Consider the following 18,865-nt stretch of genomic DNA (forward strand, 5'->3'; position numbering starts at 1 on the left):
AAGATCAAGCAAAGCCAGAACGAAGGGATAATAGAGCTTTAACTAAATCAATACGGCTGAGTGCATACAATTAGGATGGGTCAGGGCTCCGCATGCACAGGCTGAAATGAGCAATAACCAAATAAACAACTGGAGCTGATTCGATTGGTATTTTAACAAGACATGGGGGAGTGGGGGGGATACAGACAGAAAAAAAAAATCTATGAAATTACATGAGATCCAGACAAACAAGTTTCTTGAATTGTATCTCTTCCAAGGCGCAGGGCTAAGAATGCCAATATGTATGGATTTATGTATTGATTGAATGATTGATTGATTCAATAACTTTCTTGACTCACTTACAGAAACAACACGTGTCGATCCATTTTGCTTATTTTTGGTTTTCGTGAGAGCCCAGTAGATGTCAAATGTCACCGTCTTTGGAAAAGGATAAACCGATGCATTGACCTAATCCGTGCTGTGAAAACCAAAACGGAGAGGATAGTGTTTCATCCTAAGGATCAGTACTGAAATCTTGCCCGGCTTCGCAAATGCAGCTGAGGCAGGGAAAAATCACCCGGTCTGATCTGTATCCTAGGATGTACCCTCGTCTGTATGGAGAACATGAGGTGGACATGGCCGAAGATGAGGATATTTAACATGATACCCTTTCGATTGGCTTCTCATAAAGCATCTCCCGATTGCTCTTTAGGGTCCATGTCTATGTTTCTTGAGAATCTTCTTGACTTTCACATATTAAGCAACGAATGCACAGTGCGTGGACTCTGCGGCATCTACAGTGCTTTCTGAAAGGAGCCAGCGTACGCAGCATGATTTGGAAATCTATTTTAGAGACGTCCATTTCCTCAGCTTTGGAAACGGCAGTTCTGATGGCAATTACAGTCATTATTTTCTGTCAAAGGCCAAATCCCTTGACCTTCAATATCCTCTCATCATTTTTCACACTAATGTCTTGTGTGGTGTGGTGATTTATTTTCCTTGTATTTCTTTCATAAATGAAAAAATGATTGCAACTTGTCTTGAATATGTGTGTGTATGTGTGTGTGTGTGTGTGTGTGTGTGTGTACACGTATATAACAAAACTGTATGAACAGTCAACCAGTTTCCGCTCTGTAGAATGATTAATTATAAATACAGCAATATCAATAGCATAAAACGATAAGCACGCCTCATAAATAATTCAACGATGGTCAGTGGATCAAACGCCACCAGAAACTACATCTCTAGGCGGAAATTAAACAAGTTGGAGAAGACAGCAAATTAAGTATAATCCCTATTCTTCATGTGTAGCAGATGGAATGAAATCTGAACAAACACAAGATGCAATGAGGTGATGGTTTGATCCATCCGTACACAATCGGACTGAGGCCGAGATCAAATCAAAACACTGACCCAACCGGTACAATTCAAATGACAAAACAACTAACCCCTTGACATCTTATTCTCCTGTGTGAAACCCCAATATTAGCTCAGCACTTAAGTCCACAGACAGTTTCGCTTTTCACATGACATCTGATGCACAGAAAAACAAACATGGCCCACTTCTCCTCCTCCTGTTTCTCGACTACATTGTTTGACTTCAGTCCATGGGAAAATGTGCCGGACCAGCCCGGGAGCAAGTCACTTTGTTCACACAGCTTTCACAAGTCAATTAGTGAGACTTATTTCCGAGGTTGTATGAGCATTATGCCTGTCCTGAAAGCTTTATGATGTTAATTGCTGAAACGACTACTCGATCTTTTGATATGTAACAAGTTTGGAAGCGTGGGATGCAAGATAAATAAACCTAAAGCCATAATTAATATCGAAAACACCCACCTGCCCGGAGGACACAAATAGCAATGCTGGCAGCTCTTCCTTCGCAGACATTTTTTGTCGGCTACCTAGTGGAATCCTGACGGGCAAAAACGGCTTGGTTTACGAATTGTGATTGGCAGGCAGGTAAAAGTTTTGATTTGATGGATGAGAAATCAACAATAGATGCTAGTAGTTAAGATCGTAAACCGAAGAGCAAAAAACTAATAGAGCAAAACAGGTGGATTTGTTGCATAAGTTCGACTCCTGCTGCTCCTCTTCCTCATTGTCACGGGACAAGTTTTTTTAAATGTAAATGTTAATGTAATCGCTGCCAGCTTGCCAGCTTGCATTCATGCTGTGTGTGAGGTGGGGGGATTGGCAATTAGCTATCATCTGATGTTGGTTGCTGCCACTAGAGAAACAGGCTTCTCAAGAGGTTGGAAGTAAGCCGACGTTGCTTTAAGTCGGAGAGACACCAGTTTGGAAGACACCAGGAAAGCCACCTCAGACTGACTTCAGCATTGGATGGATAAGTTTAAAAACCCGTCATGGTGGGAACTCTGCTCAGAAAGGCTCAAGATGCCGGACCTGAACAGCTGAAGCAACACATGCAGGTGCATAAGGTTACAGGGGGTTACTTCCCTCTTCCTGTCCGTTTGCTCCATGAATGCATCCACAAGGGGATCCCGGGTGGAGGTCTGGTAAAACCACTGCGCCGGCGCGTCTGCTGTATCTTACAGGCAGAAAACTGTAACAACTTCAAACTAGTGTGAAAAAAGACGGAAAAACTAATTAGAGATTACGGAGCCGAGCGGTGAACTGGAGCCGCGCCGCTAAGTAGTAATTAATCAAGGTATTATTAAAGCATCTTCCTGGTTCAATATGCTGTTAAAGTATTTTGGCCCTCGGTACTTTCTCAATTATTACTCTCATAAATCTCTCATCAACAGCGGTAAAGCACTGAGCAATTTCAGATCGTACTCTAAGCCTCTTGAAGACTTTATTAAGTTTTACGGAAAACAATGAAAATCAACATTTAACCAAAAAATGATCTCATATGCCTGAGTACTTTTAAAGGGTTTGGACCACCACAAAAGCTGTGCTTAATGACATACTTGGAGAGCCACACAGGAGTCTCCTAAGACCCTAAGACCCAAAGCTTAATTAACAGCATGTTCGAATGGATTTACTGATTGCCAATTCTCCTCTCTCTGCTGGGGAAATAAACATGAAAAATAATTTTAAATGGATTTACAATCTAGGATGTAAGACCTCATATTTTGTTTACTGCTATACACTTGTGTACATTGGAATTTGTAAAATGTATAATGCCTTGAATTTCACTGTATTATTGCACGTTGTATTGCTCTTATATTTTGTAAGTCGCCTTGGACAAGGGCGTCTCCTAAGAAATAAATAATAATAATTTAGTCTCCTACATTTTACAAGTTCCCACAAACACCTAGCTAGCTGCCCAGTCCCTGTCTAAGACCCTACGTATGCTCTCTAGATAATGCGATCATAAGGGACCTCCGAGTCGCCCCTAACAAACGCATTGCACCAGTGTCTGTGGTCCGAGCAGACGTGTCAACTGCCTGTAAACACACCGCTGGAAGGACTGTGGAGTTGGAGAGATAATCCGACACTCCTGCAGTGAAGTGCAATCCGATCTCAGAGCCGGCGTCCTCGGCCGTGTACTCAGGACACGGGTTGGACAGGAAATGAGAGATTCAGCTGTTTGTGAGGGGGAATTACTCTGCACAGGGAACTGAGAGGAGATACTGTCTCACAGGTAGTTGGTTTGAAAAAAGGCTGCTGATTGCGGTATCTTTATACGGTGGTTGTTTTTTTAACTTTTTACATAAAATGTTACGTTCATCCATAATTTAGTAGTAGCATATAGAGTTGGGAGCATCAGGGGAGGATGTCAGCCCGGCTGCTATAGATAGCGTCGGGTATCTGTGCTTTATCGGGTCATTGGGAATACATAGGCGGCAATGCCATAAAACAGACTCTATATTGCGTGCATCTATATCTTACACTCATTTGACACCCACATGGGGCAGTATGTTATGAGATCCCATCATCGCAAACACCTGTTCTGTAAAGTGGGAGAAAGATATTGGAGTCATTATCTCGTCTCATGGGGGACACCGGCACTTTATTTGTTGATTAACACAGAAAGATGGCCACATCAAATAAAAGACACACTGTTACGTAGAAAAGGCAGCTTGACTGTACAGCAAGCCTTTCCAGGACTACGAAGACATAACGAGGCATGGGAGAGACTTCATCTGCTGTCCCTCGCCTCTCGTGACTGAAGACAGCAGTTTAGTGTTAAAAGTTCATAAGGTTGATCTTAAAATATTTTTAGAAGACCTTTATCTTATGTCTTAAATGCATCTTAAACAAGAAATGACAATAATAAAGCAATGCAAACACCCGTTCACAATGTAGCATCATTACAGGCTCGACCCATCTGGAGCGAGCGACGAATTACTGTATTATATAAATACATTAACCGCTTCATCAGCAAAAGATAAAAACAACAGCAGTGGCGTTGTGCTAACGCAGCAGTCTGCCTTTCATGTTTTGCTAAAAGACAAACACAAAAAAACATGCAAGTTAAAAAAATTATAATTGATTGAATTTAAGAAGCCAGTGGGTGCGGGGGGTTATGTTAAAAGCATGCTTTGGCCGTCACTCTGTTTAGTCACGATCCTCAGGAATCGCCAGTTACTCAAGGCATCATTACAGAACATACAGAGAATTATAGCTTGAATTAGGGTCAAGGAGCCGGAACACTGAGACGCATGTCAGGCGTCAGCATGAGGTCAAGGGTCAGCGGGAGGTCAAGGGTCAGCAGCTCAGGCACAGGGGCGAAGCGTTTTTTTGGTTGTTTTATTTACAAAACATGAAGACATGTTTTCATCCATGACCGGTTACCTCTCACGGGTTGACAAGGGGGGGAAATAAATAATTGTCACATTACTTTATCTGTTTAATTATAGGAGTGAAGATAAAACCATTATCCATTAATGGAAGTTCCCAGATCGTCACTTGTGCTGGTTTGAAAACAATTCCTTGGGGACCTTCTTCCACCCTCATTATGAGGGTCCTGTGCCCATATGATCTCTTACTGTCACAAAAACACAAACAGCCTTGCCTTTGATAACAGAGTCATGGTATCTGGTAGCTTATCAGGTGAAAAATCAGCCATCTGTGATGGGAGCTCAATCGCACAATCACAACAAACATGCTCCCTGTGTTGGACAACCTTTCCCAGAGCACCTTCACAGTTTTTAATGCCTCTGTCTTCTGCTCTATGCTCAAACACGGAGGGGTTTGGGATTTGAAGGCTGTGCTGAGCATGTGGATTGTCCCCTGTGGCCCTCAGCCAAATTACACGCGTGTAAACTGTGTTAGGTGGGTTTGCTTCATACAATTTCATCAACTTAGGACTTGAGTGATTTTAGGTCTATTTTAGATATCCAGCTCACTGGAGCTGTTGTTGTTATGCTTGACTGTATGTTTTTATGTTTTATCTACATGTGTCTATTATGTGTTGTATTTCCTTTATTAAGCTATATCTATCCGAGTTATTTTCTCACTATGTAGCAGTTGGTCTCAGTTGCATAAATATAGTGTTTGATTGATTGATTGATTGATGGATACTGTAAAAAGTTAAGGCGAAGACTGACATGTGCCTTCGGTTGTATAAAAACAATCAACACAGAGCTGCAAGTGTTGAATCGAATATTATCTTGTTGCATGTCTTGTGCACGTCAAGAGAAAAACAGTGCAGATCTGACTTTCGGCTCTCAGTTTCGGTGGGATAAAAACTCCCGTGTTGACTCAGCACAAGCCGGTCTGTGGTCCCTGTGCAAGCTGTCAAGTGTTTCATGTAATACAAGCTGAAATTGATTTAGGGAAGATTAGCGAGCACAGCGTTCCAGTCTTCTCTGCTCTGTAGCAGCAGATTGCTCTAATTTACTCTGCTTTCTGTCTGACTTTCAGCCTTTGATCTTCTCTAACATCTCTCCTGAAAATGTCCCAGATAATTTGCCTGATTTGGTGGTTACTTACTTTTCATGTTTTTTGTTTTTCTTCTTGGTCTGTGATGTCATCATTGTAAATAGGCAACTAACTGATCAGGGTAAATATGGAGAGTGGCGAACTGGATCTATGAAACAGACTAAGCGATGTCACAGCCCGTTCCTGTATACATTCAGATACATTTCTGCGGTGTTTCCTTGTTTGTCGGTTTGTTTGTTTACAGTGACTGAATTCTGATCCTGCGGGACCCAAACCACATCGATAGTCTCCACACAAACAAACAAGTCATTAGGCACAGTAATGAAATGATCAATTCTAAAAACAAGACAGAGACTTTAACATATTAAAAATCATTGTGACCGTGGCAGATCGTTAATCTTCGGTTTTCCTATTAACGTGGCAAAGCTTCAGAAAACAATATGTACATCTATAACGCAGACGTGACAGAGGACGGCAGAGGTGTCTTAATACTGGGGGTATGATGGAGATAATCTATGATGTACCATCACAAATTCAAAAAGTCTTCTATCCATTAAGCAATAGGTAAAGGTTTATAGCCAAAGAAAATTTAACTCTCATATTCCAGATACAAAACTGATCCCTTGCCAGGTCAGACTATTAAAACAATTGAAATCAGTAAGTTCAGTGAATTCACATTTACTTTTTATAAAGAGCAGACAGGGACAACCAAAGGTTACAAGAAACTAATTTGATTTTACTTTCCAAACTACAGAAAATTTACAACAGCTCTGATCAACGACGACTGCATATCGTCGTCTTCAATAAAGGGCACCAGCACACTGATGAAATGCTGAACTGCCCTCTCTGAAGTGCTCAAGAAGAGCACTTCAGAGCCCGGCCGTGTGCCAATCATAGTGCTACACGACACGGATTATAGGACGCACGGATCAACCCTGGGCTAATTCTCAAAGGATTTCACTGCAAACATCTGTACAGAAACATCTGGGCAGCCTTGTGCAGTCCACTTTAAGACGTTCAGGTGGCAGGAGAGGAGAGACAAGAAACAATCCCAAGAGCGAGCACACAGGAGAGAAAGTTATGAATAAAGTAATAGCATCATGACTCAATTTACTGATGATCTGTGATGGTGAACCAGTCTTCTCCAACATGTTGCTGGATGACTGCGTACCCAAAGGCTATCAATCTGCAGGCTCCTGTCACACGGATTCACACCAACACAGAACAACCCTGTCTCCCAGAATAATATACTCGTTCATAGTATCTACACTATTGTTTGATCCGGTTGCCATAAAGAACAAGAACTAGACTCTTCGTGAGGGCTAGCTATAAATTAATCCACGCTACCTGCATTTTATCAGCATCAAACACTGTCCTACATAAACAATGACTGGTAAATAAGAGAAAGTTTTACCCCCTGAGTTTATTGTAATGCGACAACGCCTGGGGATTTCTGACCCACTCAGTTTGTTACCTTCTGGCATTTCTCCACGGGTGTGTTTTCCCCGGTTTTACATCTCCGCTTACGGTACTGGGGCCCTTGTGCGAGAGAAGAGAGGGGTGGGAAATGAATGTAACCCCCAATGTGGTTTTTAAGGACCTAAATGAAGCCGCCGCTAACATTAGCACCGCCTGGGATGCCCTCGTCTCTGCTGAAACAGAAAGGTGGCCTTGATCCTGATCCAGATCTCAGCAAGCAGGTGGAATTTGTGTCCCCAATACAGACATGTGAGCCATCCACTCAGATCATCAAGCATTCCCTCCACGCCACCTCTTTACACAATCATTAAACAATCTGAACTTCTGCCCCGTGATGGTGTAGAGAAGACAGGGAGGAACTAGTGATTTGTTTTCATTTTGTTCGTTTTTTTTCTTTCAACTTTGAAAAGACACCAGAAACATATTGATGTTTAATTGATGAGTCTCTGTACTATGTATTTATTGGTTAATTTATTGGTTTTTGAGGATTTGCACTAAACATCTTATTTTACTGATAATGTGATTTTCCACTTCAACCAGAAGGTGTTCAAAGGGAAAGGATGACAATAGTAAACAGTAATAATAAATATTGACTTTGTTAAACCCCTGCCCTTACTCCTGTGTAATTAAAGGTGTGGACCACACTGTCACACACCACTCATTCTGTGCAGCAGTACGTCCTCTGGCAGTTTGAAGGCAGCTAATGACTGATCTGAAAATCAGCCTACAAGAGGAGGACACCTTTTGTTTTCCTTCTTCTGGTGCAGAAGGGAAAACACAGGACTGGTTTCCGCAAGGTGGCTTTCCAGAACTTAATAAAATGGTCAAGCAGAGAGATTCCACCGCGGTTACGGTTGCATGTTGTAATCCTATCAAGAACGGAAATAAAAAAGGGGCGAATCCGGGGGGTTTCTTTGGGAAAAAACGTCCCCAGAATGCAAGGAGGGGTGGTGGGGTGAGAGCAGAGGGGTTGTACTCACGTCTGTGTCTGGACCCTTGTCTGCGCCAGGACAGGAGAACGTGACGAACTCATGGCACCGTTTATGGACCACAAAACAGCACACTGTGGAGAAGGAGAGAGGAGAGAGTGTTAAACCGGGTACAGCCAGGATCCAACACCATCAAACAGACATCTCCACCAAAGGAGGACAGTGGATGTTTTCTGAGAACAGACCCAAAAAGAACAGAAGAGAAAACCCCCTTCAATCATTAATTCACTAATTCATTAAATCTTTCTTTTTTTCGGATACATGGTCACACTAACAGTTATAGATCATACACTCATGAGACAATCACAGCTACAAGGGACAGAGACAGTGTCCTTTGCTAATGATCTCCCCATGAGCGGCATCACTGGCAATTTAGTAACAGATCACAGGAATGCATTTTCATTGTTAAGCGTGGTGGACAGTCTGTTTACCGCACGTACTCACTTAATTTGAACAACAATGTTATTAACATTTAAGGCACAGGGCATCATCAAGCTCCAGGCAGCGTTAAAGGCCTTCATCTCTGCTGCAGCGCACCCCCGGGGGCAGGACACAAAGGCGTTTGTGTTCTCGGGAAGAAACGCAACACTGTTGTTCAACGCTCTCATTGAGGCAGTTTATCAGTTTACCAGTTTACACTGAGGGGAAGGTTAACGACTGGGGTTCGCCCTAATAATGTTTTTATGAGCTTGTCAGAATAAATCACGACAGGGGCAGCAGATGGTACAGGCAGACATTGAGGATGACCCTCGTCCTCTCTCTCTCATGGTCTCCAAACAGTGCCATGAGTCTGTCTCTCACGGTCTCCTCCCTGGCACAGACGTGAGGACCACCCCTTGAAGCTATGTAATGAGTTCGAGGCAAGACATATACTACAGAGTCAGGGTTAATGACAAGAGCATCTCTATCATGGACTTAACGATGTGGCTAATTACGCAGGATGATAAATAAAAAAAATGCAAAAACACCACATGAGAGTTCTCGTATTTGATTTGCCTCATTTCGCAGAGATACATTCCCGTCTGCAGTTCTTAGCTGAGGTGGAGCAACACAACCATTCACTTCAAGAAATACCTTATTTTATTAGAGGCACATTGTCCATTGCTTCTCCCCTAGAGTGCGTAACTGGACTGCTGGGATCAATTAGTGCTGTTAGAGACACAAACCAGTATGACAATGATCTTGAAGTGGAGCAGAGCAGAAAAAGGCGGCGAGATACTTAAGAATCCTCATGAGGGAACAAAAATGAAAAAAACAAAAATACTTATATCTATCAGAAGCGAGCTTGCATTGTAGTTGCTCTGTTAAAAAACAAACAAAAACAACAATGTTCCAGACATACCCAGTACCAAAAGGAGGAATCCAGGCTAATTTTGAGATATTTGTTGAGATAGCTCAGACAGTTCAGTTCAAAGCAAACCCTCCAAACAAGGTTTTCTACCGTCTCTGCTCTGCCACAAGAAATGGGCAAAGTGACTCGAGATCTATAAGCTTCATTTTAGATCGCCGCAGAAACCCTGCTGCCCTGACTCAGGAGGAGGCACTGAGCAACACAGAGGCCTTAACAATGCCAAGGAGTCATGTGACCTATCCGCTTGATTTTTGGTTTGTTTAATGGAACTAATTAATCCAAGATTAATTTTTTTAGTTTTTATTCTAAAATAGAAACTTACGGCGGTCTGAGAGTCGCCGGGGGCTCTTCGCGACATTTCAGTGCCGCCTCATTTTGAGAACAAACAAGACAGTGCCAAGTGGACTGACCCGTGTTTTATACGTGTGGGCCGACAGGAAACATTCCTCAGCAATCAAAGCTCACTCGGGATCGATCGGTAATTAACTGATCAAACCATTTCCTGGTCACTCGTGGCTAATCCCTGATCTGTTGAAATAATCGCATTCAGTGACAGGCAGTGCGAGCCACCGCCCCCCCACTCCTACACACACATACACACCCCGAAAATAACCAAGAATGTAAATCATTAATTAATCTTGTCAACACTATCTGTTAGCGTGTACCGACGAGCCTGTTTTTTTATTGAGCGGCTTTAACAACACACTTGCACTGAGGAGATTGCCCGTAACACAGTAATTGTACAATGACTTAATAAACAAGGTGGGGGAGGAGGAAGGTGTGTGTGTGGGAAGGGGGTGTTTATGAAGCTGTGATGAGAGAGGACGGGTCGCGCTGACCTTCTCATGGTTTCACATTCAACGGGGGTATAAATTATGCAAAGGATATAGTTTAATGTGTATATTCAGATCGATAACCTATTAAATGCACAGCAACGTGCTGATCTCTCCAGCTAAGACCCGGATTATCTCCGGAACCTTTATCTGTAAAGCAATAGTGCATTTTACAATCCATCTCTCAGACAATATCTGGACACAGGCCGAGGAGCGGGGCGGCGTAAACTGAACTGAATCATTCTTCCACTTTCCTCATTGTCGTTATTGTTTTTCATTACCAGACCCCTGCAGATGGCAGGAATTCAAATAGGCCTGCAGGTTTAATTGCATCTCACCTTCAACTGTCAATAAATTGTAGCTCCTCCAGCGCCGGCTGACTGCCACGACGAGTTATTTCATATGGTCTTGAAAATTAAGTGCAGCCAAGAAGCCGCGTTGTGAACTCTGACCTTTACAGAGGGATGACGCCAGCTGCCCCTCTGATCCCACCTGTACTGTGTTTTCACCCTTGGTAGCTGAGGAACATATATACGCCGTGCATAATTCATGAGCAGCGCCACTCACATACACATACATCAGACTACCATAAAAACTGTGAACCGTTCATTTGCTGTCGTTATCGGCTAAATTAGATAGATAACATTCTACACCGATTTGTGTCATTTCATTTTAATTAAAGCAGGGTCTGGCAGCTCACCACGTCTTACAGGGATAGTATTAATATCCTACAACTGTATTTCACCCTGCAAATGTGATTGAAACGACTGTGCAAATGTACGGCACTAAGCTTTCACTGATGCGGTGTTTCCGGTGCTGCGGCCTGTGAATCAGATAGTGGTGGGGACTGGGGCAGAAGCTTACTCCCGGTCAGGCTGTCCTTTCACTACGGGTGTCAAAGCCCAGTTCAGGTCAGGCTTTGTCAGGCCTCTGGGAATAAAGTGGTGCCACTTAACCAGATTTAAATTATTTCCGATCCCATTGTGTTTGCTGAAAGGGCAAGGACTGCTGGGTAACCACGGACTGCCCCAATTGAGCAAGGAGGGGCTGTTCCACATCTCCTCCCGTTACCCGTGCCCCCTCAAACTGCACCCTGCCGGTCACGTAGGTAGGAGGGCCTTCCCAGGTCACAGAAGAAACACCGCAGCCAGAGTCGGTGCAACTAACGCTGCCAGGCACTAGCTGAGACGACTTCCTATTAAAAAAGTAGCATCCGCTGCATTTTGCTACAATTTAATTTCAAACAGCATTTGACGGGCAGTCCTGGTTTAAAAACTAAGCACAAAGCATTCTGATTCTCTGGGACAGCTTCTTCAAGTTAAATGATCCGTGAACCGTTTATTTCAGTATGCATGGACTCAATTTAGCCCCAGCCACCCCTGTCCTCCACTGCAAACGCACAGCCGGGACATCATGCACACTGTGCTCAGGGCAGGCAAGAGGTGTACAGCGGTGGCACCCTGCCCTCAGCTGGTTGTGTGCTTGTGTGGGTATGGTCCTGGCACTCTACAACTGCCACACACCCCACCAGCTCGGCCAGGGACGTGCCATACTGCAGGCCACAGTCACTGCCGCAGGTCTAGACTCCAAGCGGCACGGAGAGACAAATCCATTACCCGACATGAGCGGCAGCAGAAGGTGGCAATGTCTTATCAGTCGGGCATGGGACAAAGACACAGCATATCAAAGTGCCATATCAAATAATGCACGGCACAACCCTGCAAGTTTGTACATTAAAATGAAGCATGCCTCCAATTGACATGCACTCTGCATTCTAGCTTTCGTCCCGGCCAGAACGTGAGACATTAAAAGTGACAGAGGGTCTGCAGAGCATGGTCTTACTAGCACAGTCTCGGCAGGGGTCCTTTTTAATGTCTGCAGAAGTCAGACACGCTATTGACTGGACAGCCGTCCAGACTCACAGTGTGACTGGACAGTCACCAAACCCACGGTCTCACAGCGAGAGGAAGAGAGGGCAGAGCAGCCTTGGGTGGTGAGAGAGGAGGGGAGACAAAGGCGTGGGGGCGGGGGAGAGGGAGGAAGAGGAACAGTGGGCGGTGGGGGACAGGGCAAAGGTTAGAGGCACAGATCTGCGTCTATCTGCGGAAGACTAGGATCCGGCAGCTGACATTTTCAATTTCGTCCTGTGTCCCTAGCTCAAAGGTGAACCCCCAATCCGAGTAGAGGACCACAGCTGCAGCTGTGTTTACTGAGCTCATTCCACACAAAATCGTCCGGCCGCACATTAGGATGCAGATTTAATGAACAAATGCAATAATTTACTTTCATACACTGCGGGGTGAGGGCCGGGGTGGAGGGAGACTGATGCTCTCTGCTGTTGCAGAGAGGAGACGCATTAATCTCCCTAAATAATGCATAAGTGAGAAAATAATGAGCCGAAGAGGAACATTGTACCTTGTGATTTATTTATAGGGCTTCGTTTTTCACTCCCCAGTACAGCGCTCTTTCTGTTTTACGTTGTCTGTCAGCCATGGCAGAGAAGAGGTTTTGTGAATCAGAATAAGCGTCTTGCGTATTTAAAGTGAATCAGCCGCTAACAGAATTGAATAAAGTGGGCCAAAATGTATTTGGAGTGAAGGAGGTGTGCCTGATTGTGTTACCTGCCCCCGTAGAGGCCCAATAACCACCTGACTCCCAACCCCAGCCAACACCAACATTTCAAGATTACAAATCCATTACTGATTCAGTTAAGCCAGAAAAAAAAGTAACGCTAACCTTAACAAAAGCCAATGCTGACTGAAAACTCGAACCCTAACCCCAGCCCGGACCAAAATGTAACCTTAATTGGATTGCAAATTGGGCTAATTTAGTGCACTTAGATTACTCAAAATAATGCACTCACTAAACCACTCCTACCTTTATCTGTGTCCCTGATTTAAACTCAGCTTGGTCATATTTTCTCATTTTGTATTCTCCATTTTCTCATTAGCGTGATTTCGATCTTACACAGCCAAATCTCCAGCTAATACAGACAGGCTTGTAGAAGACCTGAACACACAAGATATTGAGAAGGTATCTGAGCACGCATGGACCAGGCTTTACTGATGTCTGCACGCTGCGTGGACGTGTGTTCACATAAGTGTACGTGTAAGTTTCATATCAACTACAAGCTAGTCTTTATTAACTTTCCTTTTTTGACATTTGCAAGGCGTTATCTATTAAATTATTGATCTGCTTTGTTGCCTAAAGCCAGACTTTCTTGTTCTCCGCTTCCTTCGCCTTTTATTTTTCCACATCGTGATTTAATCCTCGACTGTCACTGCACTTTCACTGGTATCTGCAGACGGAATAACACAGAAGGCTTAGACACAGCTGAATAAATATTACAGAGCAATATATCTCCATGTCTCAATGTCTCAACTGAGGATTGAGACGCCTTGTTCATGTATTTGAGAAACAGTAATACAGCAATAAAACGGAGTTGATTAACATTATATCACACTTTCAGTATCGTGCACCCGAACGCTATGAAGGTTTACTGCTGTGTGGCCGGGGGGGGGGGGGAAGCACAGTAGACTCATGGCAATGCCTGGAGAGCTTACAGAGAGCACTGTTTTACAAACCAAGATGAAGTTTGGTCAATTGTATCGTGTGAGCTTTGAAAAAATATAGTAAGGTGCACTATTAGCACAGTTGTTGGACAACAGGACAGTGTTATTGCTGTAGTTTTCCATGCTGTCAGGGCACGCAGGATCCTAACAACATCCTTCACTCCACTTACAAAGTCTTTATGGGGCGTCACACAGTAATGAATAGCTGTTCTGAAGTTTCTGTTGACAAGCCACAGAGGATCGCTTAAATTATTTCAGCCATTTGGGATTAACAACGAGATGTATTTACTTCTGACTCTTGTATGGCAGTCAAGTACTCCCAGATTGCCTTCGGTGCTGATCGGAGTCCTAAACGTTGTTGTTATTTCTCACTATCATTAAACAGCATGCAAACTTGAATCATTTTAGGAACCCGCGTCTCACTTGACAGAATAAATAAATAAATAAATAAATAACCAAATTAAATAGGCTTTACAGGGCTTCCCAGGAGACACACTTCACTGATTCCTCTTTGAGACGACCGCTCATCAAGGGCAGACACAGGCACGGTTTTGTGACACTAGAGAGGGCTGTTGAAAATAATCTCACACCACAGACATTAAAGTTATCCTGTTTGCATAATAAATTTTACTAATACTTCCATATATCTATATCTATATCTATATATCTATATCTATATATCTATATCTATATATCTATATATCTATATATATATATATATATATCTATATACACTCACCTAAAGGATTATTAGGAACACCTGTTCAATTTCTCATTAATGCAATTATCTAACCAACCAATCACATGGCAGTTGCTTCAATGCATTTAGGGGTGTGGTCCTGGTCAAGACAATCTCCTGAACTCCAAACTGAATGTCTGAATGGGAAAGAAAGGTGATTTAAGCAATTTTGAGCGTGGCATGGTTGTTGGTGCCAGACGGGCCGGTCTGAGTATTTCACAATCTGCTCAGTTACTGGGATTTTCACGCACAACCATTTCTAGGGTTTACAAAGAATGGTGTGAAAAGGGAAAAACATCCAGTATGCGGCAGTCCTGTGGGCGAAAATGCCTTGTTGATGCTAGAGGTCAGAGGAGAATGGGCCGAGTGATTCAAGCTGATAGAAGAGCAACTTTGACTGAAAAAACCACTCGTTACAACCGAGGTATGCAGCAAAGCATTTGTGAAGCCACAACACGTACAACCTTGAGGCGGATGGGCTACAACAGCAGAAGACCCCACCGGGTACCACTCATCTCCACTACAAATAGGAAAAAGAGGCTACAATTTGCACAAGCTCACCAAAATTGGACAGTTGAAGACTGGAAAAATGTTGCCTGGTCTGATGAGTCTCGATTTCTGTTGAGACATTCAGATGGTAGAGTCAGAATTTGGCGTAAACAGAATGAGAACATGGATCCATCATGCCTTGTTACCACTGTGCAGGCTGGTGGTGGTGGTGTAATGGTGTGGGGGATGTTTTCTTGGCACACTTTAGGCCCCTTAGTGCCAATTGGGCATCGTTTAAATGCCACGGCCTACCTGAGCATTGTTTCTGACCATGTCCATCCCTTTATGACCACCATGTACCCATCCTCTGATGGCTACTTCCAGCAGGATAATGCACCATGTCACAAAGGTCGAATCATTTCAAATTGGTTTCTTGAACATGACAATGAGTTCACTGTACTAAACTGGCCCCCACAGTCACCAGATGTCAACCCAATAGAGCATCTTTGGGATGTGGTGGAACGGGAGCTTCGTGCCCTGGATGTGCATCCCACAAATCTCCATCAACTGCAAGATGCTATCCTATCAATATGGGCCAACATTTCTAAAGAATGCTTTCAGCACCTTGTTGAATCAATGCCACGTAGAATTAATGCAGTTCTGAAGGCGAAAGGGGGTCAAACACAGTATTAGTATGGTGTTCCTAATAATCCTTTAGGTGAGTGTATATATATATATATATATATATATATGTGTGTGTCTTTGATATTTTATCCTCCTGCAGTCTCAACTACTTTGGTATCATTAAATCAACGAATCAGTTCTTTAAAGCCAATGATTGTTCCCATCTGTTCTCCTCAGCCAAAGCCGTGTTTTCATCTTAAGAGATCAAAGATAAGAGACGTAGGGAAAGTGCCATCTTGCCAAAGAAGGATGTTTTGTTTCGTGTGGTGTTTGATGTGTGTTACAGCGTCTGTTTGTTCTGCAGTGGGACACGTCTCTTCCAGGCACAGGTTGTGATTGACGGACTGAGAGAACGTTCGCTCTTCCTGACAAAGTGGCAGGGGTTTGTTTTTCCTTCAAAGATAGTGCTTACTCTGTAATCGTCATAACGTGTGTAAGGGGGGGGGATGAGACCAAAAGAAGAGTGTGGTTTCCAGGTAGAGATTTCCAGTGATACAATAAAGAGCTTTGAAAAGGTTAATGATGAATTAAACACCATATCTCACCAAAACATATGACCTCGAGGGGAGTTTGCTGTGAGCGGTGAACTCTGGAAGTTACAAGTTTCAAACGTAAGCTTTTTTAATCACCGAGGCAGGCAAAGTGTAGCTGCATGTCAATAGGGATATCTGCTGGTTCTCAGATTTGTACTATTACTAGTATTGACATCCAGAGGACATCTCCGCACTGCCTGAGGAAATCACGATTTTCAAACAGACACGGAAATGGCCTCAAGGGTTGCACTGAAAATATTAGAGAAACTCTAGAGCCAGAAGTCGGTAAGAAACATCTTTTCAAGGGAATTAATATTCCCATTCCCTTATTTTCTCTTTTACTACCACCACTCTAGCAGTCACGCTATGGGTGCGGATGCTATCACGTAGCACACACTGATGGCATGCATGACTTATCAATAACAATCAGTGTGGTTTTTCTTAACTTCCGATAACAAAACCTATAAGCAGAACACACAGCACTCTTCTAACCTGTAGGTCTCTTGTAACACGTTCATTGCTAAACTAATGAACATATTGCTTGAACAAGAACAAGAACACGAACAGGAAGAAGAACAAAAAACAGAACCAAAACAAGAGGAAGAAGAAGAAGAAGGAGCAGATGAAGAACAACAACAACAACAACAACAACCATTGAAAGGGAAGGTGAAAGCTTTGGGAAACTGCTGCATTCGAGTTCTGGGATCTCTCTCTCCCTTGTGGACAGAGGGCTTCTGTCAACACTAAACTACCTGTTCACGAGTTATTCACTGCCATTTAATTCCAGGGCTGAAAAACTGCAGAATGGAGGAACATGAATGAATGATCCTGTTGGAATCTGGCGTTCATTTGGGGAAAGCGATCAGCAAATTAGCACAACTGAGCGTGGAGGCCGCAGCCCAGCGTCTGGAGACAATTCCCCGGCCGGGGCGCACTTGATGAGCCTCATTAGCGAGCAAAGCCTTCCTAATCTCCCCATCACCGCTCTGTAACTCAATCCAGCTGTCCTCAAATGGTAAGCAGCCATCTGAACGTCCACATGCCTCTCCTCCCGAACGTTACAGTGTTCTCAACACCAGCGCCCGTCCGCAGACATCGCTTGGATGTCTCTGCCTGCAGGCACGTCACCCCCAGTTCTGAGAATTAAATCATGTGTAGCAGGGCTTCTCCGGGCAGGTCTCAAGGAGCCCATCTCAGCTACCTGGGGGCCGGCTCTGGGATGTCACGACACAGCAGATCCAGTCCATCGGAAAAAGCAATTGGAGTTATTAGTGCCTAATCTCACGTGATGAATCATCCTTAATCGGCTGTTGTTGTGGCTGCTGGTGATTTTATTTTTTCTTCTCCTCCGGAAGGCAAAACATGAATGAAAGACAATCATAATCTAGCTGATTCTTGCAGGGACTGATAATCACAGAAGAATGATTTACGGTAGGGGAAAAATTGCTGGTGTGACTTGTGCATATCTGGTGACTCGCAGTGATTTGGTCATGCTGTAACACATGGTTCCTTGAAGGGTTTCCAACAACAGGTAAACTGTCACAGATTACACTTGTAAAAGGAAAGACACCAGGCACAATACCAGGCCCAAAGCGCAGCAGCCCCAAACACATCAGTAGCTGGCAGCGTGGCCGTGTCCCTCGCACAGGGCCTAATAAGGAAAGTCAAGAATAATGGTGACATTTGTACCACAGACGCAGAAACACTGCGGGGAAAAAAAACCGAGCACATTGTCAAGGGCACTCAGCTGAACAAGGCAGAGCATTGTACTGAGTATATATTCAAATATTCAAGGACAGGGGCGTGGGAGTAGACACAAAAAACACACCGTTAAATGAAAAAAGTTAAAACTATAACAAATGACTCATCTGAGAAGCAGACCTGAGCTTTCAAAGCAGCATCGCAGTCACACATCGTCATTCTGTAGCGTCTGTAACACGATGTCGTCACCGGACGTGTTATACTCAGCAACTTGAGCACAGCTGCAGCGCGACAGACAGCCTGTGACTGAGAGACTCCCTCTGACTGCCAGACACTGGCGTCCGCAGGCACGGTCTCTCTGGCTTCCCACCGAGGAGGAGAGAGTGGCTGCATTCGTCAGGAACGCCTCCAATAAATGGACAGAGGTGGAAAGACTGACAGGCCGAAATAAAAATGTAGTCCCGTATAAAGTGGCATTTCACTTTTCTGCTAAATCACGGCGCTGTCAGCCCCCAGGATGTGAGTTGTTTTCACACTGATTAAACCATCTGCCACGGTTAAGATGCTGACAAGACAAAACCAGTATGTTGTTTAAGACTCTGCAGATCAGTTGTTTTGCCGGAAAGACTCCTGTGCTGAACGTAGCCGAGTCCAGCGCCAGAG

The 18,865-nt window shown here is 43.8% G+C and overlaps 1 protein-coding gene across 2 annotated transcripts in view; it reads right to left on the reverse strand.

Moving 5' to 3' along the window:
* Nucleotides 1–18,865, reverse strand: part of prkcab (protein kinase C, alpha, b) — a 171,625-nt gene that overhangs the window by 92,883 nt on the left and 59,877 nt on the right. For both annotated transcript variants that reach the window (XM_066704258.1, XM_066704257.1), the window contains exon 3: nt 8,292–8,374. In XM_066704258.1, coding sequence (XP_066560355.1) covers nt 8,292–8,374 — 83 coding nt within the window. The remainder of the gene's footprint in view (nt 1–8,291; nt 8,375–18,865) is intronic.

The sequence above is a fragment of the Amia ocellicauda genome, chromosome 5 (genome assembly GCF_036373705.1).
Source record: "Amia ocellicauda isolate fAmiCal2 chromosome 5, fAmiCal2.hap1, whole genome shotgun sequence".
NCBI lineage: Eukaryota > Metazoa > Chordata > Actinopteri > Amiiformes > Amiidae > Amia > Amia ocellicauda.